At 41.7% G+C, this 27,517-nt stretch overlaps 1 protein-coding gene across 7 annotated transcripts; it reads right to left on the reverse strand.

The window, feature by feature from the left end:
• On the reverse strand, nt 1–27,211 carry STON1 (stonin 1). 7 transcript variants are annotated; one of them, XM_027659213.1, is made up of 4 exons: nt 27,138–27,211; nt 13,748–15,726; nt 4,574–4,776; nt 1–4,197 (listed from the first exon to the last, which is right to left on the reverse strand). In XM_027659213.1, the coding sequence occupies exons 2-4, from the start codon at nt 15,675–15,677 to the stop codon at nt 4,123–4,125; spliced, it is 2,208 nt and encodes a 735-aa protein (XP_027515014.1). In that variant the 5' UTR covers nt 15,678–15,726; nt 27,138–27,211; the 3' UTR covers nt 1–4,122. The 7 variants fall into 7 exon arrangements, 5 of the variants coding, with proteins under 5 accessions (XP_027515014.1, XP_027515013.1, XP_027515016.1 ...); XM_027659212.1 differs by having other exon boundaries at nt 27,127–27,199; XM_027659215.1 differs by lacking the exon at nt 27,138–27,211 and adding an exon at nt 26,185–26,514.
• Nucleotides 27,212–27,517: the final 306 nt, after the last annotated feature.

The raw sequence follows: 27,517 nt of genomic DNA on the forward strand, positions 1-27,517 counted from the left end.
TAGTTTGAAATACAACTTTATTTTTTTAATCAATATGCAATCTACAAAATGTTATTACAAGATTATCAGCATGATCTGTTTGTACTTATACTGACAAAGAGACCCAAATAAAATTATAGTTTCCATTAACAGTAACAACACTGCTTCAGAGTTATCAGAATTATTGCTAAGAACTACTAACTGCAGCAATTAGTTAGTGTGTTTAGTTAACAAAAAGACAAATAAATGCAAAATAGAAGTATGGACACCAATACTGCAGCTAAGAAGCCTGCCAAGTAAAATAAACACAACCAAAAGTAATATGTGAAAATATGTTTTCAGATGTAAAGTACTTTTGGACAATTAACACAGAATCTGAAAAAAAAAAAAAAAAAACCAAGGAGCATAAGGATGACAGTGGCTTGGCATCAAGTTCAATGGAATGCATCATCATCCTCATTTCTCAGGAGCTGCTACACAGGGGCAACTGGACCATTGTTTCCAATCACTGCCAAAGCTTCAGCGTTGACACCCAGTAACACCTCTTTTCCTATCTTTTGTGCTCTTTTCTGGTTGGAATAAGCACACACTGCAGGTTGCTTACTAACATCAAAAATCTTCTACAGCCCATTACCATGATTTCTTTCTTCTTTTTTTTTTTTCCCTCCCCTTCGAGATTTTGATGCAGATCCCATTTTGTCAGTTAAAAGACTTCCATTGACTTCAATGGGTGTTTGAATCCAAAATTACATCAAGTACCATTTACCTACAGTAATACAATTAGTTTGAGACAGATGAATGCGAAGATAAGGTCTGTCGGTTTCAGCTAATACGATGCTTTGAAAGTAAGGCAAACACACTATAAAAGTAGCTGTTCTTATTGATTTATGTTTTAAATACAAAATATCCCAAACCCTGCTGGTCCTCTCTGAAGGAAACACAGATAGTATCTAAACACTGCCTTGTAGAAAACGTTAGCAAAATGTCAGCATCTTAAGTGACCCAAACAGTTGGAAGCATTGCAGTGACTGCAGGCACTCGCTGCGGGAAGCAGAGATCAGATAAGTGTGAAACCTCGTTCCTCACATGATGCCAGTGTACCTCATGGGTTATTTAAAGATCCAATCCTTCCACTAGCTGGACACTGAGCATCACAACAGCTTATTGCAACCGTTCTTCTTCTCTTTCCCCCTCCCCCCCCCAAAAAAAAAATTACAATTAGACTACTTATAGCCCAGATTTTTAAAGCATCGAAGCCAGTATGTTTACTCACTATCGGCTGCTGTCATGTTCATGGAAAATATTAGCAAAACATTGAGAATATTTGCTCAGTAGGTTATACTCAAGGTCACCAGACAGTGCAGAAAAAAGGGGAAGCCAGGGTGTTTCTGCTTAGGCATGTTGCAGTAGAATAGGAAGTTAGAATTTGAGGGGGGGGGGAAAGTCAGACAACCCAAACTTTCCTTCATTAAACTGCAGCCTATTTTTAAATATTCTGACACCAAGGCATATAAACATCAGTTTGAGACTGAACAGGGCAATTATTCAACCTTAGGCTGCACTAATTGTCAGGTTTAAAAGGAAAGCCATGTATTAAACACAGTAACTTTCTTTCAGTGTGGCAATATTTCTGTGGAATTAATTCCCCGTGATCCTGATCCAATTTCTATTAAAGGTAATAGCAAGACTTGCAAGCCTCAGATGGAAATCCAAGAGTTTGCAACATATATAAAGCTGTAGCTTGACCTTTTTATGTTAATGAGTTCAGTAAGTCTGAACGACCATTTGCACCATACTACATACAATACAGATTCACTAGGAGGAATGATGACTTGTAAGGTGGTTGTTCACCATTTAGGCCACTCACTCAAAACAATAGCTCATATCTTGAAGGGTCAACACTAGACAACCTTCTTAAACACATCCTGAAACAAAGCAGACACCTGAGAGAAGAAAAGCAGCCACTGCTTCCTTAACACCATCAAGTACTAAAAGCCCAGGAGATGAGTGCTGTGAATGGAGGCATTAAGGTGAAAGAGTTCCTCCTTAAGAAACAGAAAAATAGGGGCCAGGTGTGCAAGACAGGCTTTGGAGAGTAACCACTGTTAACAGGTTTACTAAATTAGATGTATTAATGCAAGTCAAAACAAATCAGCCTCAGACAAAGGTTTGTGCAGGTATTTGCAACATGTATTTTGCTTCCTCCACCTCATGGAGCAAAGAGGTTAATAGATATTGTAGCTCTAGTATAACCATAGACTTCAGCAAACTGCAGAACTTGTCATGGTGCCAAGTACAAACACTTTGCCCCTTAGTTCAGCCGAGCAGTATATAAACCAAAATTAAATATTAATAAAACACAACAAACATGATTTGAAGGTGCTAATGGTTTCTCAGTTCAAAACACGGATGGAGGATGGAAGAGCTGAGACACATTTGGATCCCTACTATACTCCAATGCTTGCTTAGATTTATAACAATATAATCTGCTAATAAAAAGGGATATATAGAGAAGCCCAAATACCATAATAGTCTATTTGGAGCTTTGGCAATGCAATACCCATAAAAAACCTGCCCTCAGGACTTACTGTAGAATCTATTACCCATTTCATTCTCAGCTTCCAAATGGGGGGAAAAGTTTATTGTGATGAACTAGGTTCATATTATGGCCTTCTGTTTCCTCAGACTGGTAATTTTCTCAGTGCATATCCCACATATTTCTACTTTTGGGGAATAACATTTATCTGTATTTTTACAGAGTGTTCATATAAACAGTTACAAGCTGTACAAAATATAAAGTGAGGCAGTGCATTACTATATTTTTGTTCTCCACTAATTTCAGTTTGAAGTAATGATAGTTTTAGGAAAACTGCAGCCAAAAAAAAAGTATCAGGAGTATTTTTTCAATTTATAAGATTTTTTTCAGACCTGGAATTACAGCCTGCAGAATATAATCAAGGGGATAATGGCTAAGGGGAAGTATTAGAACCTTTCCCTAAAAGACAATTGTTTGTTGAAAACATATTTAACACACTGATGTGATTAGTAGCTCAGGCTGCCTGATGAAGCATCACAGCTTCATGTCTCTTGTGACAGTCCATTTCTGCACTATTTCCCCATGGAAAATGCCTTTAAAGCCAGTAGCATGAAAACATCTCCATTCCCATGTATGAAAAGACTGTCTTAAAAGTTACTCAAAGCCACAACTTCTGCAATTCCCAAACCAACATCTGGAATTTGCATCCTAAAGGAGACCCAGAGCAAACAGCAGCCATCAACCTTTTCTTCAGCTTGTGGGGGAAAACCTCTTCTGATGTATATTCTCAAAGCCTCATCAAATGAAATGGGCCTGGACTGATTTACACTTGCTGAGGATCCACCCCTTACCTCACTTGCTACAGTAGTGAAAAAAAACTGTCTAATGCTGGCACAGAAATTACAATCACATGTGCCATATGTTTTTTTTTCCCCTCGAGATTACTTTGAGTGAACCTATAAAGTGCTGGGGAGGAGACAGTCACAGCCACAGAAAAATGAAGAGTATTATTGCAGAGCAACTTCTCCCATTTTACCAATTAAATCACCCAGTTTCCAACTCATTAATTAAGGCTCTTGTCAAGAATAGTGTTTTGACTTCTTCTGTTCACATACATCAAGGGGAGCAGAAACATGAGGGACTTGAGTTTTCAAACAGCACTAAGAAATATAATTGGTCCTGTTGGACCTTACACAGATGCTGTTCTGCACATAAGCAGTCTGGAAGTTTTTATTACCAAATATTACATGTCCAAGTGACATGAATTATTTAAGTAGTGCCATTAGGTCTCAACGTGGAGTATGAGATCATTCCCAAGTCATCGATACACAACAGGAAAAGAATATATTACAATCAGTCAATTAAGTGCTCACATCTTGCAGCTCTTTATAAGGAGAGCTTACTCATACCGGTATTCCCATGACAGGAAGCTTACTTGAATGCAGGCCAGTCAAATGAGTACTGATTTGCAGAATCAAACCCATAAGCATTAAAAAAAATTCAATGACCATGTTTATCCTAAACTAGGTCACTGCGCTTCTTCTAACAATAGAATTTCCTATGTAAATTGATTCCTACTAATATCCTATGATGGTGCCTCCTCTCTTTCACTGCATTAGGCAGTTGCCAGCCTTATCTGGGTCTTCTCCATCAAGCCTAATCCACTTCTTTTCAATTTCAACCTGTAGTTAGAAAACAAAAAGAACCAGGTAGAATTAGTAAATAACTGGACACTGAAAAATGTGAACTGCAGCAATGACATGAAAAGAAGCTTTGACAAGAACCAAAACATTTCCAGACCCAACAGATTTCAAAACCACTACTCCCAAAAATAGCTCAACTGAGGAAAAACAAGGCTGCATTCACCGTTCTGTTTTTCAGCACCATCTTTGATCAGACAAGGAATTATTATTTAATGATTCTTTTGCTCAAAATCATTATCAAAAGTACATGCAAGATATGTTTAGAATACAGAGTACATTTGCTTTTCAAATACTGTATGGGGGAGTAGGGAAGAAGAAGAGGAGGAAAATACAGAAAGCATAGCCCTGAAAGTACCTGGCAATTGTAAAAAGCTTTCTGAACCACGTGTTTCTGGGGCTGCAGATCACTCTCTATGCCCAGGGACTTGACTTCTGTTCCTGAGGCACAGGTATCATGAACAACAAATTGGACAGTAGCAAATGGATACCAGTCAGATGGTATTTCCTGGTCTGATCCAAGTTCCAGCTTATAAGACAGGCTGTGTGGATGATCTGAATCTTGAAAACAAAAAGAAAACCACCACATCATCAGTGAATTATCTTTTCTTTGTTTACAATATAAGGTTCATCTCCTAGCAAGAGAGCGCAGCTCTATTTTTTATAAATACAGAGCAGTTGTTATGATACAAGAGTATTCTATCTATAACATTTTGCTACTTGGACATAAGGTCGCCCTTTACTCATTTTTTTTCTGCTTCAGCACACTTTTCACAATCATTGCAGTTTTACAAATTAATTTAAGCAAGATTTATCAGATCCTTCCAGCTTCTAATTGAGAGAAGAATGTTACAAACTTAGGGCTTCATTGCTATATTCATACTGTTTGGAAGAATCTAAGTTTTCCCTTAAAAATGCACTTCTTATGCTCATAGAAAAATAAAAACTGAAAGGAACCAGTGTAGCTAAGGCAGAGATGCTGCCCTGTATGCAACAAGCCCCTTTCCAGAGACGTCTGCTGTAGGAATTTTACTGGAGTGTTTATTTCAAGTACTACAGCTATCTTGTGTAACATCATTTATTACAGTATGTCTACAGCAGAAAGATAAAGGCACAGCTCAGAGTGCTGCTCAAACAAGATATATCCCAGCTGCCAGGCTAAGGGCTACCTGGACTCCCTTTCTAGCTTGGTTTGTTACAGGAAAAGAACATATCCCCATGTCTTCAGAAAAAAAAAGTATTGCTAAAATAACTGCCACGTTATAAAGCAGAGTCATGAAGGCCATGTGCAGGATATTCTGGAGCAGCGTAATCCAAGCTTAGATCCCAGGGATCAATTGCTTTAGCATTTCTTACATGTGGCAGTGATATGGGAAAGCACTTTGGGCACAGAGAAACACCAAGGTGAAAGCCTGCTTTCCAAAGCAACTGAAGTCAGTAGGCTCACTATGTGCATGAAAGCAATACAATATAACATAACGAAAAGAATCCTCTCCAAATTCTTTAGGGCAAAACGTCGTAATTCTGTGTTTCTCCTTCTCTTCAGGATTTTAATCATCAGCATAGACAACTAACTATGCTTTGACTGCAGGCAGAAAAAAAAAAGCAGAGAAAGGATTGGCTGTATTTTGTCAAAGGCAAGCCTGGCAGTGCATATTTGGTTTTCATCCATTACAATGAATGGCATCTCAAAGTTCAGGCAAAAATGTTCCATTCTTTATGTACTGGCTTCCTCTGGTGACAGGAAGCAATTTCATATCAGAATGAAGGAAATACTGAAGATGGAGTTAACACACACTGAGCTTTATCCATCCCATGGGAAAAGTCATGGTAACATTCCACATCCACAAGCTCTCAGGCATTTTGTAAGGCAAAAATAAATAAAAAAGCTACATCTCCATTGCTCCTAGGAGCCTTGGGCCATCCTCTGCTCTGTGCTGCAGGGTTTCCTGGAATCTGCCTCACAGCCTGCCCAAGAGTTTAGGAAATAATTTACATTTGAGCAGTTTGATGGGTAGAGTTCTGTCACACATATCTCTGACTGCACTGGAGCAAAGTCTAATTCCATAAACCATCCTCCACATTTCATTTCAAGTCTGGCATAAATCAAAAAGCCCCCAAAAATCAAGGCTTGAAGAGCATGAAATTCATGTTCTTTATTCTTAATCATACTAAAACAATTCACATTTTTTTACTAATTACATAATTAGCATAATTAATAATTCCCCTCCCTCTTCTTTGCTATTACACTCAACAGCACAATTAAAACTTGACTGCCTGATATAAAAGGTGAGGGAAAGGGAGGAAGAAATAGGTAGTGTCCTTTGGATTATCAGCCCCTAAATTTCAGAGGGGGAGGCCTCTGACTCTTTACTCTTTTTCTCCACCCTTCTTTTTAACATGTTTAATAACAGCAAAAATCAACAGTAGCTTACAAAGCTGTTTGCTGACTGCAAGTGTCCGATGCCCCAAAGACACACACACACAGGAACACAGCAGCATTTACAGCCACCACTTCAGAGAAGAGACTTGTCACTGGACAAGTGCAGTCCTTCACCAGCTGGACTCCATATGTGGCTGATTTACAAGCGTCTCCTGCAGACTTGCTCCCAGCAGTACATCGCATTCCATCCTCATCCTAAATGCTGATTCTTTGCATGGATTTCAGAAAATAGTGCTATATGCACACCAGCTAGGATCCTGCACCATGGAAGAGTATCAAACTCCGGCCATGAAGTCTCCCAGGCGCCTCTGAAGAAACATGTATCACAATGGAGAGCCAGCAACCACTCCCCATGTGGGAGCAGAAGCTTCTTTCTATCAAAGCACAGATCTATTACATGCTCATAAGGAAATGGTGACAGAAATCAAGGGAAGATGTCATGCAACTCACACATAAATGCAAGGGCAGATCCATAAAAGGGACTGGTAGGGATCGCTGCAACAAAAAATGTGTAGGTCCCAAGTTTTGGGAACAAAGCTCCCCTAAATATGTCCAATATAATAGCACCTTTAAGGTGAGCGAGTAGGCATCCAGCAATGGCCAATGCCAACACAGAGGGAGGGAAACCAAAGCAAGCAGGACAGGCTGGAGAGGTCAGATGGAAGAACTTCACCCCTCCTTGCAGACCTTGCAACCCACCCACCTCATCAGTCAGGGCACAATGCTTCACAACCCACCTGCACATAAAAAATGACAACCATCACCCAAACCATGGCCCATGACCAAAAGGAGCAGACTATCACTTCCCTTTCATACAAGAGCCTGCTGTTTAGTGCACTTGTGCATGAACTGGGCTCAGTCACACACAAATAGACAGCAAGGCTGGTGTGGGGGTGGAGTAAGAGGGACTGACTGCAATTTGAGCTAAATTAGGGCTCTCAGCATGTGTGAGACATTGCTCACATCTCTGAGCACACTACAGGACAGGGTCCTTCAGGGCACTAAAGCAAAGAGTCCCATGCCAGGGGCATGCAGCATGTGGCTGAAGTCTCAGGACAATAACACAAAACACAGAGACCAGTAAAACTATAACATTAGGGATTTTATTTCAGAAATAGAGGAGGGAACAAAGTCAGAAATACGGGTTAGAGACACCCGCCAACCCCTTCAGAATGAAGCTGCAGCACTGAACAAGTGTGAGGAGGTGGCGTTTCATCACTCATGTACCCAGGGATGAGCAGATCTCTGTATCTATGATGTGAGCCTTGTCCGTGATCTGCTGCTGCTCATCTCTTGCTGTGTCCAAGCCCATTTCTCCTGCACTAACACTCTCTTGGTCCACAGTCCCTCTTCTAAACATCCTGGACGTGGTAGAATGAGCCCCTGTTGAGGTGTGCCTCTCCATCCTTGAATCCTCCATCATCCCAGCAACAGCTGTGGTGACAGCAGCATCAGCAGTGAAGAAGGCCATAAGGAGCACCCCAGTTTCAGAGCCAAACCACGAGATGCCATCCCACGTGTGGTGTCACAGCACCACAACCCACCTGAGCTGTACTCCTTTTGGCTCCCTGGGCCTGGTCCATTCTCCTGTGGTGGTGCCAGGATGCAGCTTGGCAACAAACACACTTTGTTGTCCTGGTCTTTGTGCTGTTTGCTGGGTCGGGCTGTGCAGACTGCACGTCAGACACAACTGAAGCATCCTGAGGAAGATAGCACGGGTTGCAGCACCAAGATGGCATGTCATGTCTTGGCTATGGAAGCAGCACTCTCTGCCTCTGGGTCTATAGTTAATCAAGGATCTGAGGAGAAAGGGTTTGTTGTTTGGAGTCCATTTGTGGTAGAAGGAAACCAGCACAGATCTAAGGGCTTTTGGAGATCAAATTCAGCATCTTCCAGCTGGAGGGGAGGGGGAGGCCTTTGAAGGAACAAACAGCAATGGGAGTTGTCTGGAAAAGTATTTAGTCTTCTCAGAAACGGAATCCAGAAATAACCACTGCTTGGAATTTTCCTAGGCAGATCTGATGGCAAATGTTGGATGATAGGTGTCCACTTGAGTCCAGGCATAAATGGTCCACAGCCTAGACCATTCCTCTTGGTCTGCTGATGTTAGTTGTGATTCGGTACCATATAGCCCTTAAAGAAATCTCTGGGTTTATATTCCAGCTGACCCACACCCATGAGGTGGTCTTGGTGTTGGGATGCAGTGAGTTCTGGGATGCTTCCATTTCCTTAGGTGGTAACCTGCAAAGGTAGAGACAATAGTTTTGGGATCTCAGTAAGGCTACTGCCTTGGGTCCTCTGGAGCAGCCTCCATTGGACATTTTTGCATGCTCCTAAAATACAGGGTTCCCCCCAGCCCATCTATCCCTTGTACCAATGTCAATGTCAGAAGGAGGTACTCACCACTTCACTTGTGCAGAAGTCCTTCTGAACTCCTAGGACTGCTGAGCTGTGCTAGGAACGTAGAGCAACTTCTTCCCATCAGCTGTCAGATGACAAAGTGACCAACTTTGGTTGACCAACATTGCCTTAGTTTCCACCTAAAATTGGCCAGTCCTTATCATTTCTCCTCCATGAAACTACTGCTTCCCAGGCCTTGTATTACACTGGAGTTAGAAGAACAAAGACAGGCTGCATGTACAGGATCCTTTTGCAAAACAAGCTGCAGTGCTCTGATGGCCAGAAGGAGAGAGAAAGTAGTTCCGTGGAAAGACAGGTGGGTTGGAGTAGGCACAGTGTAATCTGCATACCATGAGAAAACATATCCAGATGCAAGCCCAGCTATCCAAAATGTGGCCCAACAGGCATCCTGGAGAAATAAGCACCTGGCATGATGAAACTGAATCACTCCTGAAAGGCAACCAGATAATTTGGGGAGATAACTGAGCTTTCACTAGCTGATTTAGGAGACAGAAATCCTACAGTTTAGGTGTCTGTGCAACTTGTTAAGACTTCTGTGAATTAAGAGACTTTAGTCTGTCCTGATTCTTCAAGTCTGGCTCTTGTATCCTAAAAAACATTCCAAATTCTTGCTCTCTTTCTCTGAAGAATACCAACAAGAAAGCCAAAACAAACAAACAAAAGATCAGTAAAACTATGAAACTAGATTCAAAATGTTATTTAACACTCATATGGCATTTCAAAAGCAATTAATAATCTAACTTTGCATATATTCACACTGTTTAGAACATATTCACCTGTATAAGCAGCATTCAAGCAACCTTGATCTGAGAAAGGTTCCTGAAGCCAAGCAATTAATAATCTGACTTTGCATCTCTTCACGCTGTTTAGACCTTATTCACCTGTATAAGTAGCAACCTTGATCTGAGAAAGGTTCCTGAAGCCAGGCAATTTAAGCCAAAAAAATATACTGGTTATTTCAGTTAAGTGGTAATTCTATTTTTGCCAAAATTGGTCCAATTATAAAAGTCTGATTTTGAACACGAAAACATCAACAATTACTAAGACACAGATTTATAACAGGATTGTTAGAAGTTAATAACTCCTGCAGCTATGTCTAAATGAGTGCATTTACCCAACCTGCTGGGCGGAATGCATAGGAAGTAGGGGAGTGGGAATGGTACCACCACCAAGGAGCAGCTTGCAATGGTGCCAGTGCCAGAAGGAGGTGGCTGGGCAGGGATGGAGCCCACCTGACAAAGTCATGGCTTGGAGTTTCCACCTAGGCAATTTAGAAAATAAGAAAAGCAGCAGCGGTTGCTGGGAACCACATCACCTCCCACACTTCAGAGTCCATGCTCAGATGCTAAAGGCAGTAAAGGGCTGCCAGCAGCCACAAGCTCCCCTGGCTCCAATTTGCTGTGTTGTTTAATCACTGCTTCCTCAGTGTGGCTCCAGGATGCAGAATAAAAGAAGAAATACTCAGCTGAAGAGCTATTGCTTTACACAACAGCCCAAGGATGGAGGTGTCCTAGCAGGAAACACCATGGGACTCAAATTTACACAGCAAGCAATTAAAACAGAGCCTTTCAAAGTCTCTCCCCAGTCCCTAGGCAAGACAGGTGCACACAATTTCTCCACTGCAAAGACTGGCCCCAGCACTGTGCTAAAATCATAATATGTTTTGCATTTCCTTACAAGTGCCCTGACTTCAGAAATATAGAATCAATTTGCAGAAATTTCATTGGATCAGCCCTTCAAAGTCTGTGGCTTTTTACTTTTTTTTACCTTTTTTTTTAAATAATGCTAACATTCTGACTCCAAGCTCTGCAAACTCTACATATGTATATCTGAATAAGCACAGGCAGCTTTTAAAAGTCTGGAGTATCTCACAGCTCATATCGACTTCACTTGACCACTTTTCCAAGGAAGTGCTTTAGTAGAATCCAGTGGATAATAACATATTTCAATGTCTATTATCGAAGCCACAATATAACTACAGGCAACCTTCCCTTCTTTTTTTTTTTTTTTTTAAGAAGCCTTGGGCAAAGGCTTTTTGACAGCAAAAACCTCGGCATATTTTTCCCACTGCGATAAACATATTATGAAAGTTTACATATTTCTATTAGTCTGACTGTTTCCAGATTTTTGGCACGCCTTGGGACAACTCTATTTTTAAACTCTTAACTGTGTACGGAGCACTTGATAAAGAGGTTTAAAATTTGACCAGGCAGCATTACTACTAAAATGTTTTTTCAAACACATGAACACTTCAAGGATACAAATGATTTTGCAGGTCTCAGCCAGAGGAATTATTCAAATGTCAAAAGTTTAAGCTACTGGTAGAAAATAATGTAAAGCTGTACAATGCCACAAAAAAACCAGTTTTTACTTTCAAATAACATAAATTTAAAGCTAATTGTGCACACCAAATCTTAAGGTGAAAGAACTGTAGGGAATTAAAAACTTTGGAAGACTTAAAATCTTTAAAATTTCCTAAATTGTTGAGTTGGTTTGGCAGAACCAAACCTACATTAAATAGCAAAGAATACTAAAAGCTTCCCAAACAGTTAGTCCAGTAAGCCTTGGAAAAACACATGGGTCACAGCAGCATTTCGAGGTGCAAACCCTTGATACCTGGAGCACAGGGCACCCATATCTACAGATCTGGAAGACCTGAAGAATGTTTTTCTGTCTACTAATTCTCCAACATCTCTTCATCAGATCCTCTGCCCTCCCTGTCCATTTTCCAGTCTCCCCAACCCCTCCTTTACTGCCTCCCCTTATCTTCCTTCTCTCTGTCATTTCTCTCCCCCCCCCCATTAGTTCTGGCTTGGCTCCCTCCCTTGTGTTGGCACGTCTGCTGATGCTGCGTCTCCTCCTCCCTCCCACTGCCTTGGCAGCCACCAGCATCCTCTCTGAGCAGAGCAGCAGAAACCCAGCATGTAAAAGGGAGGGCTCAGCCAGTTCAGGGGGAACTATATACAGCATTAGCTGCAGGTCCAAGCCAACCACAGCTTCCTCCAAAGCAAAAGAAAGGGAAAAACAGAGGTGGCATTAACACAACATAATTTTTGATTGTGACCGCAGTGGGGTTTGTGCTGTTCCTCCCACCAAGTGCATCACAGGGAAGTGAAAGGCACAACCACTCAAGCCTTGAGAGACCTCAGCACCCGAGCAAGTCCCAGTAGACACGCAAAGGGGACCAGCATTTCCATGCAGCATTGTTAGTAAACATACCAGCTCTCATTTCTTGATGCAGGATGATTACAAATGCTGTTCTAATCCACAGGCAATTTAGTTCACACATAGGCTCAGGATAATATTCCCTTTTCATTCGCTCCTGCCTCAGTTTTTCCATCAATCTGTTACTTTTGTCACTGAAATACCAATCTTAACTCAAATATCAAATTGTAAAATAATAAAATAAGGTCATAAGTACCTAAACAACAGGTCAGATTAACTATAACTTAAAATTAATTAAAAATGAGGGGGAAAAAAAATCCTTGGGAATTTTTTTGCCTTTACCCTTCTTTTTTTTTTTTTTTAATACTTTTGAATGTTAACTCTCACCTGCACATGCATTTAGCTGTCAGAACCTGGGAGCTTATTACTAGCATATCTGAAACCAGGACTTAAGAAGATGAAATCTTTTCTGGACATTTTAAAGAGGCAGTTAGGATAATACAAGACTAGGACAATCCATTTGTTAGTAACACACACTTACCCCCTTTTTAAAAGTACAGATTATACAGATATTTTAGGCAAAATGCTTTAACAGGTGACCTTGTCTTACACAAATTCCCAAAGCCCAAAGTACATATAATGCATATTCAAGCAAAGGATCAAATGCCTTCACTCTACAGAACTTAAAGCAGGATATTGTATTTCTCAAGAATTTTTATGCCTTTGGAAAAGTATTATGCCTTTAAAAAAGTACTGGTAACGTGATTGAAAATTGGAGTTTTAAAACCAAATATTTATATTTTTCTGGTAAATTAACTACTTCCATGTATGCAACTATAAACACAGCTGGTTTTATTACTGCAAGTTTTCAGTGAGGTACCACCACCAGAAAGAAATAAGAATAAAGTGGGAGGCATTTTTCATCAGTGCAGCTATTGCCATGAATGTACAGTCTCAATGCACAAACTAATGAAAGAGGTACTATATATCAACCTTTGCAAAAGCACAGTGACCTTCCTATGGGAAATTTGACCACAGAATTTTCTAGTTATGTATCATACTTACCATTTCTTAAACGATGTTGGAAAGCCACACCCAACAGTGACAATACCACCTTTTCTATTAACTGTGTGATATCAGGTGGACGAATCATTTTACCAAAAGATTTTTTCTTCCCATCCTGCCCACTGTCCAGCTGATATACAGAAAGAAAAAACCCTTTCCTCTGTCTTACTGTTTACTCAGAATGATGAGATCCACTTCCATGATGCTGCTCACTTAAAATGACTGACAATAATACATCTGTCTCCATCAAATAAATTAGGAAAATATCCTTTAAAAAAAATAAGGCTATATTCTCTTTTTCCTAAAAGATTACTTCAGCTTCTACCAATAACAGCACACAGATAAAAACCCAAAACAAGCAGCTAATGGAGGTACACAAGCACAAAAACGCTGAAGACACACCCCCAATCCCATAACTTCATAGTGCAAATTATTTACTTGAATTTTTATCTGGAAGCCTGTCAATCTTCCACACCACAGCCCTGTAGGCACTCTCGTATTTTGCTGTTCCAACTGAGACTTGTATTACAGGATCGGATTCAACCTCGTGCAAAGCGCCAAGGCATGCTCTCCTATTCATTTTTGCTTTTAGGGACTTCTGCCTTTGGAGGTTCATGGTCCAAAGTGCTTTGATCCACTGTGTGGGAACAGGAAAGCGTATCATAACGTTTTCACAGTATTTCACAGAGGGCAAACACGTTGGGATCGGAGCAGTTGATGACATATTTATAAAAGCCTGAAGTTCAATGTATGCCCCCTGAACCACTACCGCAGCCTTCACGGAAAAGGGAAGGTCTTGCCCATTATACCGTGTCCTGAAACGCATCAGTTCCAGCCTACAGGCATCCGGAGGTGTGAACTTAATAATCCGTGACTGCTCGAATTCCTGTGCTTTGACACAGTTATGGAAATGGCAGTCGAGAATATCGATCCACTTCTTCTCCTCCTCCTTGTCGAAGTAACGCTCGTCCCTCTTCTGGAGTTCCAGGTCATTCAGGGTTAGAAAACAGTCAGCACCTCCATTCACAAAACAGAGGCAGTAAATGTGCGTGATGACGGCACTTTCTACGAGTTTTCCTTCTGCCTTAGTGACTTTCCCCCAGAAGTTATCCACTATTTCCAGAGTCATTTCTTGCTCTTCATAATTCCTCTTTTGTCTAGAAAGAGTAGGAAGTTTCATAAGCTCTTCCTCAACTGTTACAAGGAAATCAGTGAAGTCATTATAATCTGTGGTGCCCAGTTTTAACATCTGCTCAACCTCTGGCTCGTGGATCACTTCTACTTTGGGATGATACCTCCTTTTCTCTGTGTATGACACACACTCGATCTTCACAGTATGGATTTTTCCCGAGACATTGTAGCTCTCTAATTTGGGTTCAGATAGCTTACACTGCGGCTGCAGCTGGAATTCCTTGAAAGGTTTCTCCAGGCCCTTTTCGTAATACATCTGCAACACACCTCCAGGTAGGACGCTCAGGTAAATAGGGCCCCATTGCCGAGATGACATCATGTTCTTCTTTTCAGGAATCCTCAGCATGAATGGCCACCCATCTGCTTTCCGGCTCCTGAAGAGGCTGTGTGGGATAGTGGGGGAGAGCTTGTGCCACGCGTGAGTGCTGGAGACGGGTGGGTTTTCCACGGTGTCACAGCTATCAACCTGCAGGTGTTCAAGCCTCTCACAGATATAACTGAAGGAGCCCTGGTTAAGGCTTTTCTGATCGTGACAAGTTTCTTTGTCTTTAGGATGACAGATGCTCCTGTCGAGCACTCTGTCCTTCTTGTGCATGCTCACATTAGCTGGTGACATGCCGAGCGAGCACCCTTCCTTCCAAAAAGGACTGGAAAAAGCACAGTCACTCTGGATGTATGGGAAGCGCCCTGAAGCTAACTCCTCACAGCTTCCTGGTGAATTAGGGCTTCCTTTGTCTGCTGATTTGGAGACTGAAGTCTTAACTGGATGGTCATTAGGTGAGGTGTTCAAAGGAAGGCTGCTCGGTTTCTGTGAGGCTAGGGATGAGCAAATCCCAGGTGATGGAAGAAGGTTAACGTTTGAAGGCCATTCAGGGATGGGATAAAGCATGTGAATCCCAGACTTTGGGATACATGGGTTTCCTGGGTAGTCTCTGGTAGGTGTAGTAAGTGGAGAGTTGCTGGGAGGTCCAGGACTTAGGTAAAAATCAACTACAGGAGATGAGAGTGGAGTGCTGCCTGTAGAAGATGACCTACTTGAAGACTCATGCACACTAGACAGATTGAGTTTAAGGCCATTTGCTTTACAGCTACTCTGAGTATCAACTGATTTCTGAGGTGACTGGAAGAGCGGCTCATCATCAAAGGTGACCCAATTTGCTGGATTGGTGGAACACATCTTGCAGGAGAAGCTTGAGGCACTTGCACACACATCACCCGCACACCGTCTATGAAGAAACAACAAACATGAGCAGAAATAAATTCTCTTGAAAGACAAAACAAACCCAGCCCTTATAAAATTCAAATCACACAAAGCTCAAATTTGCAAGCATTTCACACATCCAGTGTACTTTGTGTTTTACATGTATAATCTGGCGTGGCTGTGTCGAAACAGATAAGCTGCCCAGGAATCCTCACTGCTCTCTCATGTTGGGAGTTCTAAGCTCTGTGAGCTGCTCAGAGCATCTGATGAACGCAGCCTCTCAGTCAGAGAGCAGAAAGCCCCACAGTTGGTATAGGACTGCTTGCATAATACTTTCAGCATAATACTATACAGCTTACGTGTATTTTGCAGTATGGACAGAGATTTTCCATACTAGGGATCTGCTCCAGGTGAGGCTTCCCCTCCTTTCCCTCATGAAACAAAACAGCACTTTACTAAGAATGGTGCAACTGTTTCCAAAAAGAAAATCCCGAAGGTGAGAGGGGATTATTTTTTTCGTGAAAAGCTGTGGCAACTAGGTGCTGATGGCAAAGGTACACATACTACTGCTATCAAGGGCAACCAGCCCACCAAAGTAACACATGCACTGAGCAATCAAGGCAGGCGTTCTCCTTCTGCGATGGACATGGGCAAACAGAGCAGTTCCATGAGCATCCACAGGTGAGAGGCAGCAGGAGCATGTTGTGGCCACCAGAGCAGACCTGGGACTCATCACCCACTCCATGCTGACATCTGAGGTGCCTCCTGTCAGGAACAGCATGGGTAGACTGGCCCCAGATGCCTTCCAGACCTGGACCGGAATCTCTTTACATCTGTTCCTTCAACCCAGACTTATGCTCTCAAGGACTGGACATGTTAGAAAGAAGGGTGGAAAGGCGTTAAACTTATAAACAAGAAATTAGCCCTAAGAATGAGCGATACGTTCCCGTTAAAGGGTAGACTGTGAGCATCCACTGCAGATAAAACACTGGTGAAACGGAAGTCAAGGCCAAGTGACAACATATCTGCTAAGCACTGAATTGGCTGGTGGCCTGGAAAAAGGACAGGTCTTTAGACCAATTAATAAACTACACTCCATCAAACAAAGTGTCTTTCGTAAAGGGCTCAGCTGGATGTCCTCGGAGCAGGACTATAACCAGTAAATAATTAATCTTGCCTTCGTGGTTTTAAATCGTGCGCTGAACTTTAAACGTGTTCACTGTATCCTTATGCAGAGTATGCTGTCCCCAAAGTTTTTCCTCCCCACTGCTCCTGACTGATGAGGGAGTGAGCAATAAATTGCTAATGCCTGAGGAGGAATCAAGTACAATGAAGCACCACAGGGCACATATAAACATCGCTCATTTGATAAAAAGTTATTCTTGTTATGTCAGAACACATTCACGTTTGCCTGAAAGCACAACGAAGGCAAAGTTCATATAGACAAAAACCACCTGCACATACATTACTCCGTTAATTAAGGTCAGCTAACGATGACTTAAAGCTATTCTCCTTCATGCACAGACAGCCACAGTTAGGCCATTTATTAATTGCACAGGGCTACAGCACACAATCATGTAACCATAAAAGCCATTCTTTATCTGTAACATTTAGAGAACAGTTAATTTCTAGACATGCCACAGTTCAGCCAAGTGAAATCTTATGCTACGAGTCATTATTTTTACCATTTCTCCATTATTTCTTGGCCAGTTTATGGCCGTTAAGAAAGTACCATAAACCATGGCACAGCCCACTCTCTCTGCAGCTGAGCAACTGAGGGCTTGCAGTGGAGGAGGACTCTGGTCCTTCATTAGTTTTTGAACTCTCAACCTTTTTGTTCAGAAAAATATTTGCACTATGCTAGTTATTTTATAAGCACTCTCCACTTACAGAAAGAGAGAGAGAAAAGGAACAAACAAGTTACAAATTACTATCATAGCTCAGACACACACAAGTACCAGTATATCATTCACCCACACAATCACATCATCAAAATAAAGTGCAACAATGGAAAGAAAAATCATAGCTATTTGTTCTTGGACTTGGTCATCATTTTTGTCTCCCGTTCCACACCCTTCTCCTCCTCTCCCTCTGGTTGTCACCATGCCTCTTTCAGCAGTATATATTGATTATTTCTAGATTGGGAAATTTCAAAGTTTTCAGCCCTTGTTTCATCTTAACAAGTGTCATTTGTTAACAGCAGCTTACATGATGCTGTCTCGGGTATTGGATTTTTTTGTAACAGCCAAGACCGTGGGGCAGTCTGGTAGACAAAGAGCACAAGGAAACAGCCTCAAAGGCTGCCACTAAAAACTCCTCTGGAATTTACAAGAGATAAGCATCTGCCAGTGAGAGAAAAAAAACACACTGTGGATGGGAGAGGGAGCCTTTCTCTCCGGAGGGGCTCCAGGGATGATCCTGGAGTACTGGGTGAAGCTCAGAGGAACTGACAGTGAGCTTGGCAGCCTGACAAGGCACAGACCTTTGGTGTGACCACAGCCACACTCAGGGGGCAAATCACACAACACTGAGATGCACCAGTAAAAGAGAAATCATAAAAAGGGAATGTAAGTAAATAGAAATGTGGCTTACAATAAAGAACAAATTTTGCAGCCTGTTTCCCTTTCTTGTTAGAAATGAAGTTTTTCAGTGTCTTATTATTTCGAGATGTTTGGGGGGTTTTTCCACAATGTTACTATTCACTTTTTAAAATGTGATGTTACAGATTATTTGGCAGGTTTTTTCCTCTTACAAAACAAAAATATGTCTGAAATCCACTTGCCAAATACTTAATTTCAGTCAATAAGTGTCAATGAAGAAAACCACTTTCCCAGATGGAGCTCTCTTCTGCAGTCACAATACCCTCAATTGTACCTGTCTGAAGCTGAAGCTTTGACCTTTTGTAACTGTTCCAGATATATGTGAGGGTTTTTTAAAGGAAAAAGGTACTGATGATAGCAAAAACACACAGGCAAGAAGTAAGTGTTGCAATTGATAGCAGTTCCCCTATTGTTGCTCTACTCATCCCCAAAACTGACTACTAGGAATGGAGGAAAAAAGTCCAAATGGATTTCTACAAGCTGTTTGTATAGTGTCATGGTAATAAAAGGAAATGAACCCTTAATCTAGTATTTTAAAAAATATAAAATAAGTCTTGTGCTACATCACTTATTCTCTGATGCTTTTACATCTGCACAACACAATAAAGGAATGCTTTCAAGTTCTATTTTGTCCTCAACGGTTCTCCAGATTCCTCCTTATGAATTGGGATGTTCTTCCTTGAAATTGCATTAAATTTGGGCTTCAGGATGGATGTGTTTTGCCTCCAAATAGCAAAGGGCCCCCATGGGATCCCCATAAATGTAACCCAAATGCTTTGGCTAAGAGGAAAATGATACAAGATGCCATTGATCTCCATTACCATATAAGTTATGTGGCCCATAACATTTAAATTACAAGCACGTGTGGTATCTCCTTCAGATATGTGACAGGAAATACCATTTTTATAATACTGAAACTGCCAGTAAAAAAAAGCTGGCTGAAATAAAGAGTTGCTCCTAAATGCATTAATGCCAGTGAACCCAAAAGTTATGACTCATCTCAATTCATCCTCTTCTGCTGAAAATGATCTTCCCATTTATCAGATTACCGCAGTCTCTCAGCATTTAATGAACAGTAGTTGCAGCTTAATTTCTTCATTTTAATACCTCAAGGAAGGAAGGAAAAGAAATTCTACCCTATTATTGAAAGATTTCATAGGCTGTAGCTATTACTGGGTCCTTTGTTGCTTCAGAAATCTCAGATCAAATCTACAGCAAAAATACTCAACTTTTGTGCCTTGCTGGGGAATACTGTTACCTCTTCCTACACTGAACACTAATAATAACTTCCTACTCACTCCACAGTGCAATTCAAGGTATTGACTTTGCTACTTTTAATCCAGATACACCTCAGTCCTCAGCAAGCTGAGGATGCTCAGTTATCATCAGCAATGTCCCCACCACCCTGATAGTGCAGCCTTGCACCACCTCCTTCACAACAGGGAAGGAGCAGAATCTGAACCAGCATAGTGTATGATTGAACCCTCTGCATCTCACTCCCAGGGTCTTCCCTAAAATTTGGCACCAGTTAAAACCCTCAAGCATGTCCCTTCTGACTTGAACACAAAGGTCCTCTTTAAAAATATTGGAGGAGCATGGGGGTCAATGAATGGGGAATGACAGGGAAACACTTCCCTTCTGCAAAGCATAAAGCAAGTAAACACAAAGTTTAATAGACAGTACTCACATTCCCAAACACAGAAGAAAGCATAATTTTATGAATACATTTCTTCTTGCCTTTCTAGCTCCAGAGGCCATCACGGCTTCAAAACTGTTAAGCCATACATCCTCTAAACAAATTGTCTTTTTAATACCTGAGCACATATCTTATGAGAGCCACTTGCACAGTGGGGTTTTATTGGGCAAATATCAGCCTAACTAAGTGTTTCAAGCTAAAAAAAAACCCCCAGATTTATATACACTCAGTGTGACAAAACAGCTAAATAAATCCTTCAAAACAAGCTGAGCTCTTCTCATGAGCTACTCTGTGGACAATGCCTGGACATTTTATTTCCAACCGTCCAGAAAAACTATGGACTCCATACACTACTATGTGCCAATTATATTTCCAGGAACAAGGTCATCTGTTGCATACAGGCTATATAGAAATTTAATGCAAAACTCTGCATACTGTGCAGGCTATGGTGAAGCTGTCCCATAACGATACCATACGAGTTGTTACTGCTTCTTGAACACATACGTAGACAATTCTTCATGCATTTTGCCATAAAGTGTAGTAGTCTTGCAGGGAAGTACAAATTCTCTGTGGATTAAGCAATAAAGAACATACGGTATATAAAATACCCTAAACGTTTCTAAGCCCTTGTGATATCCAAGTATAATATGGCAGATTTATCTCTGTATTTTACAGCCATATTCTTTGTATCACTGTTTCAGTTACTACTTAACTCTGGAAAAAAACTTGACACACACCTTCTACATAAAATACTGCTTGATTTATGATGATTTGTCTCAAATTTTATTTTGATACTACATATGGCTGCACTTTTATTTAACTCTGCTCTGCCTCTCCTAGACACACCCAAAAAAACTTCTCCAACATATAACTCTGAAATAAACATAAGCAAAAGGCACAACTGACAGGAAACAGGAATTTCTTGGCTCTCACTGGTATTTGGGATATATACATGGATGAAGCCTCCCACTGCATTACTCATTTTAGAAAAAGGAACTGGTGTAATAGTCAAAAATATACAACTTCCAAGTGCAGTGTGACCTTATTGCCTGCTCTCTGGGGCATAGGCACAGCTGGGAGAATTTTGAAGCTCACAGCTAATCTGTTTAATTTGGAATTCCTTACTCTTGGCCCTGAGAGCTGGAGGAATTAAAGCTTTTAGCTTTTGACAGTGAGCACGTCCCCAGAGCAAAGGCAGGCGCAGCCCTTGCAAACACCTCTCACCATTACTTGTTTCTGCCCCGAGTCAAAGGGGAGGTTACAAACAAGGTGGTTGGTAGACGCACAGACAGGCTTGAGAAAACTGACATTTTTAAGGGCATCATCACAAACACCACAGTATGTTCACAAGTGGAGACAACTTCCCTTGATAGGAAAAGGGTATGGCAGAGACTGAAACAGTCCCTAGTGAGGATGATGTCACAGTTTGGGATGTGAGGGACGCCCCACCACAAGGACAAGTACTGACAGCTACAGCACTGACAGTCTCTGCACGCCAGGAAAGCATCCAGCATCCAGCTCAGGAGGGGATGCTACACACAGGAACTGGACAAGGGAGGCCTGAAGAATTGCCGACTCCTCTGCCTCACAGTCATGTCTCATGCTTTAAAGGCTGTAAGCAGGTATGAGATTCACATGGGAGGGAAAACCTACGGGAAGCTTTCAAATGAAAAATGAAAAAAAGCAGCAGATTCACATCTCTGCTAACTATCCAAGCCTGCTCAGCTGGGGCTGAAGTGGGTCTTCCCCAAAGAAGTAGCTCTTCTTGCTCCCAGCAGGGGGAGGTTAGATGGTGAGGACCTTCCAGTTTATATGAAAAATTAGCATAGCTATTCAGAATAGTTCTCATCTTTGCCATGAATAATCACCCAAACTTCAGCTGTTATGCACTGTAAGTAAACTCCTTTTCATGTCCAGATCCATTCTAGGAGACCTTCCCTAACACTCAGATGTGAAGTCGTTCCAAAGCCGCCTCAAAAAGACAACAAAACATCATGCATGACTGGTCTTGTGTGTAACACCATCGGCTTCAACCAATCTTCCCATTCAGAGTAAGCTCCAATTCCCACACCCTCCCTCACCCCACTCCAGCAGCCACACCACCACGGGTGAGTCAGATCAACTTTGCCCTTCAGTGTTTTCTTAGCGAAGAATAAAAATCAAGGCAGCAAAGCATAGAGACAACATTTTACTGAAAGTTTCCATATGATTTTACGGAGACAAGCCAAAGGTATTTTCTACAGGAGCTGAGAAATTTTTAAAAATCATGGCAACACAGTCACCTGTGATCTGCACTGCCATTCCTCTCAAGAGTTTTGCAGAGCTTGCTATCAGGAACATAACTTTCAGAATAGAATAAGGTAAACTAAATAGAATAAACTAAAAAAAAAAATTAAAATACCATAAATTAAATAAACTAAAATAGAAGTCTAATTTATTTGTCATTGGGAAAGATCCCGGAATGGAGACCTGAAGCCACTCTTGGAAGTCACTCAAGAACTTCTCCATCAGCACACACAGCCAAGCATTGAACTACAAAAAACAATAGCAGTCCTCTTACCCTTCAGGCCACTTCTTTCTCGTGAGGTGAACTATAAGGTTATTTGCAGCAGTTCTTACACCACTTGCTGTGACTTAGCCCATATGCAAACACATTACAAAACACGAGTCAGTGAATGTGACACCACGGAGAAGTCAATTAAAAGCCAATCTCCAGCTACAAAACATTCAAAGATCCCAGGCTTGCAACAAGCACTTTCTAACATGAAAGAAAAAAGTTTTCCCGATCCACAGCTGCATGTAACTATTTCGTTTCAGGAAGATGCAACCACATCTCACATCACAGCACCAACTCTAGATAATTCTGGCACATAAGAAAGAGCCAGATACAGGTACACTTATAACCTGTTTCAGGTTTTTTCCATGCAATCGAAGTGACAAAACCCACACATCTCTGGCACATCATCATGTCTTACTGCAAAAATAGCAAACACCATTATTCGACACAAGTCTAAGCATCTTTCTTGGGTACCTCAGTTCTAATTTCTCAGTCATTTCTTCCAGATGACATTCAAGAGTTCCATCTCGGATGTCCCGCATTTTCCTGTTTACAGGGTGGATTTCCTATCTCAGAAGGTGACAGACTGTTCCAGTTCCAAGTAACACATGTCTAATAGCACGTGGTTTTGTGCATCTTTGGACTCCAGGCTGGTAACAGAGAAGGCAAGACAGGGTGTACCCATGTGTGTGCCCCATTTGCTGGCAAACGGGATGGTCACGAAAACCCTCAAGAGGACACAGTCTGCTATCAAAGTGGGAACATTTTTACTAGCTTGAATGAGAACATGACTAAATCCTAAAAACCAAAAAAGAGTTCTCTCTGTTTTACTGAACACCTTTAACAGAAGAAAATTCACTTTTCCTACAAGAAATAACAAAAAGACTAATCAAATCAATATTGACTACTCAGTGTTGTTAATCTCTTCCTATCTGGATATCTAAGACACATTATTTGTGTGAAGACACAATTGCAAGTTGTTACACAAGATGCAATTGCATCTCCTGAAAACAAAATAGTTACATGCAACTGTGTATTGGTAAAACTTTCTTCTTTTTTTTTTTTTTTTTTTGTGTTATAAAGTGCCATTGCAAGACTGCGATCCTTAAATGGTTTTTAGCTGGAAATTGGCTTTTGACTGACCACTCTGTGCTGCTGCACTTAATTTCTTCCTATCATCAAGTTAGACGAGATATTTAAAAAATTCTCTTCACTGCATGTCTGTGTTTCTCTTGTTCATACAACACAACCCCTCCATGGGGCCTTTCTTCTTTCTGCAAGTAAAAGCCCCTGTTAGAAGAGGGATGGGGAGAAGGCAGAGGTTGCTGGTCAAGCTGTGGGGAGCAGTGTGGGCTCACTCCTGAAAGGTGCTTCTGTTCCCACTCCCATTCAGTTTCCTGGCCCAGTCCTGCTTTATCCTCTCTGAATCGCACCCCTCTTCAGCATCACCATAGTGACTGCATAACTTACACCCCGTAGGCAGATTTCAGAGAGCCAAGGGACAATTGCAGTAGAGTCTCATGTAAACTGTTTATTGACATTAGCTGACATTTTACTGTAGGGAAGGTTTGTTGGGTTATTGTAATTAAAAAAAAAAAAACCAACCTTCAGCACAGTGCTCTGGCCTGGAAGAGACAGGAAAATAAGACTATTTTTATTTACAGCACTTCTGCAGGTCACTAAGTTAATGGATTGTTACTGCATCTACTGAAGCAATTTTTAGCTGTGTTTAGGAAACATGTTATTATTAGGGACGCACGCACACCCCACAAAAGAGCTCTGGTCACGGCAGCTCTGCAGAGTGCTCTGGCAAGTAGTTTAACATCCCAAACCTCTCCCTCTCCTTTCCCCCCACGAGCAGAATCAGAGATTTATAATGGGCTACCAAACATCAGAAATGCAGTTATGGGTGGCTGTCCCACTTCTGTAATATCAAAAGCCTTTTTTTTTTTTAGGATTAAGCAGCCTTCTGGATTAAAAAAAAAAAAAAAGTCTGGAGTGCTTTGGCACACAGATCACACATCAAAACACTCAGCTGTCTGTAGTTAGAAACAAATTTAAACCTGGTCCTCTAGTAGTGTTTGCAGTGTCCAAGGGAAGGGATGGATGAAATGCCACAAAGAATACATGACATAGAAGCACACTTCAAAACCTTTGCCACTAATCTCAGAGTGAATATTAAAAGATAAGGAAGCTAAAAGAAATACTATATTTAGCATATTCACTTAACAGTATAATATTCTCCTTTTTTTAAAATTTATTTTTGATTCAGAGTCAGATTTTATATCTGCATTTAAAATTACCTCATGCTTTAGTGCCCAATACACAAGTGCTAATACCCTCCTGGAATGACCTAAGCTTTGCAGAGATCTCTAAACATGAAAAGTACTGCCAGACAGCTATTAGTAACATTTTCTGACAGATCAATTCTCTCCTCCATTGCAGGATACTCCCCTTCTCCCTTCCTTAAAGCATTATAGGAATACTAACACTAACGAGGAGTGTCCCAGCTGAATCCTTGTTTATTTGGACAGAGGTATTTTTTAATAGCAACTGATGACAGTCATGTCAGAAAGTATAATTCATAATGCAGACACCAAAAAAAGCCTCTTTTGGGTTCCTCTCCAAAAGCCTTTTAAGACAGACATGTGGGTAGCCTGGTTTCCTGAAGCAAAAGACGTCAACTTACATTTATAACGAGCAAAAACATAAGAAAAGGAGTGGTGGACTAGAGGGACCTTGTTTACCAAAACACAAAGTAAAACACTGTCCATAAGAGTGCATCTTTATTTGTGTAGTTGTGTGCATTCCATGCTGGAGTAAATATTCACATACAGACTAATTTAAAAGCTTACATCAATTTGCTATTCAGAGATCAACAAGCTGGGCCATTAAGCTCATAAATCCCAATAATTTTTAAAGTGATAGAAAATAGCATTTATTATATACTCATTAGGAAGAAGGAAAACAATCACACCTGAGCATGAAGCAAGCACCTTGTACCTGCCTTTGGGCATGTTTTCCCACAGGTGTGATTTACAACTCCAGCAGCAGTCAAGTATAATCTCCAGCCACACTTCCTCTTGTACAAACTACTTCTATGCTTGACCACAACTAGTTACAGAGTGCAGTGCTAAGTTCTCTTCGACTCAAACGTGTAGTCAAGAAAGCAGTTAATCTTTCCTCACAGCATTTTCTCCCTGCAGATGCTTCCAGTGCATGAAACCAGGCAACAAGTGTTGCCTTCAGCTACTGCTTTTCCTTCTTTTAGAGATAGAGAAGAATCTCAGTCCCCAGACAGGCAAAAGTGAGTTAACAGCAAAATAAACAGTTCATATTTAAGAGCCTCAGGCTCCAAAACTTCTGTCCCCTCCTCCCCAGACCGTCATTACCACTCTCCCAAAAAAAACTAAGTCCTGTTTGCAGAGAAATCTGTCAGGGTTTCTATTCCACTCCACCTCACAGAAAAAACACTGGAGAAGCACAGAACTGTGCAATTTAACTTTCGCTTGGCTCCCTAAAATACCTTAGTCAGCAGTTTTCTCAGCACACTTATTTACAACAAATGTCAGGACATCTACATCTTTAAAAAAAACCTCACTGCACAGCCTCCCTTCAGTGAGTACTTACCTAAAGCCAGAAAACGAACACTTTCTATATTTTTTCCCATCTACGGTACGTTTGAAACACCATCTCTGGGATTTGCACTAGGGGTATATATGGTAAGTGCAGCCTAATCACTTCAACCCCATGTAGCACATCATTCTGCGTCCGCTCTGGTTGTTTTCCCAAAGCCCCGGCTGGATTTACGGGAGAGATTTCTGCAGCAATGATTTCAAACACCATGAGCCTACGTGCATAGTTTAACATCATCAGCTGAACCACTAGGAAATATGAGAAAGGCTCCAGGAATTCACTTAACTTCGAGTATTAAATAAAAAACACTCCTCAGTTGCCCCAGACTCCTCCCTAACAAGGCAAAAGTCATGGGAATGTGATCCAGCAGGATGCCCGGCACCCAAACGCTACCGATTTCCGCTGCGATTCAAAGCTCCGGGCAAAGCCATCCCCCTTTCATCACTTCTGCTTTAAAAAGAAAAGGAAAAGGGGAGGAGGGGAAAAGGAAAGGGGAAAAGGGAGAGGGAAAACGAGAAAAGGGAAAGGGAAAAAGGGAGAAGGAAAGCGGAAAAGGGAGAAGGAAAAGGGGGAAAGGAGAGGGGGAGAAAAGAAAAGAAAGAAAAGAAAAGAAAAGAAAAGAAAAGAAAAGAAAAGAAAAGAAAAGAAAAGAAAAGAAAAGAAAAGAAAAGAAAAGAAAGAAAGAAAAACGGGGGGGGGGGGGGGGGGGAAGGAGAGGGAAGGGGGGGGAAGAAAAAGGAACCAAATATTTTGTTGTATGTATCACGTTCTTTAACTAAAACAAAGCAGCTCCATCCACCGGCCCGTTTCAAGCCAGAACTTCGGGGCTGCGCCGCAACTACCGGGAAAATTCCCCCTCGGATGGAGCTCCCACGGGCCCCGCTCCCCCGCCCCGGTCCCCGGGAGCGGCCACCCCCGAGGCAGAGCCGACCCGGCCCGTTCTGTACCCGCTCCTTACCCTCTCCCTGCCCGTCCCGGTCCCGGCGCCGGCACGACCCGCCCGCCACCGGCAGAGGCAGCAGCGGCAGCGGGCGGGGGGCGGTGGCAGGACAAGCCCCGCCCGGCCCCATCCCGGAGGAGCATCCCCCAGCAAGGGGCAGAAGTTGTTGAAAGGCCGGAGACTCCGAGGTGGACCAGCACCGTCAAAGTTCCCCTGGGAATAGGAGTTCCTCCAGAGACATACAAGGCTTGGAAAATGCCTTTATAACCAACAGGATAATATAGTTGTATTATCTTGAGTAACAGAAAGTCCTTTTTATACGGTGCCTTGTGCATCTCTAGAGGGCACCTCCCAGGGGCGACAAGGTACCATGCAGAGAGAGTTCTT

The sequence above is a fragment of the Corapipo altera genome, unplaced genomic scaffold (genome assembly GCF_003945725.1).
Source record: "Corapipo altera isolate COAL_440 unplaced genomic scaffold, ASM394572v1 48, whole genome shotgun sequence".
NCBI lineage: Eukaryota > Metazoa > Chordata > Aves > Passeriformes > Pipridae > Corapipo > Corapipo altera.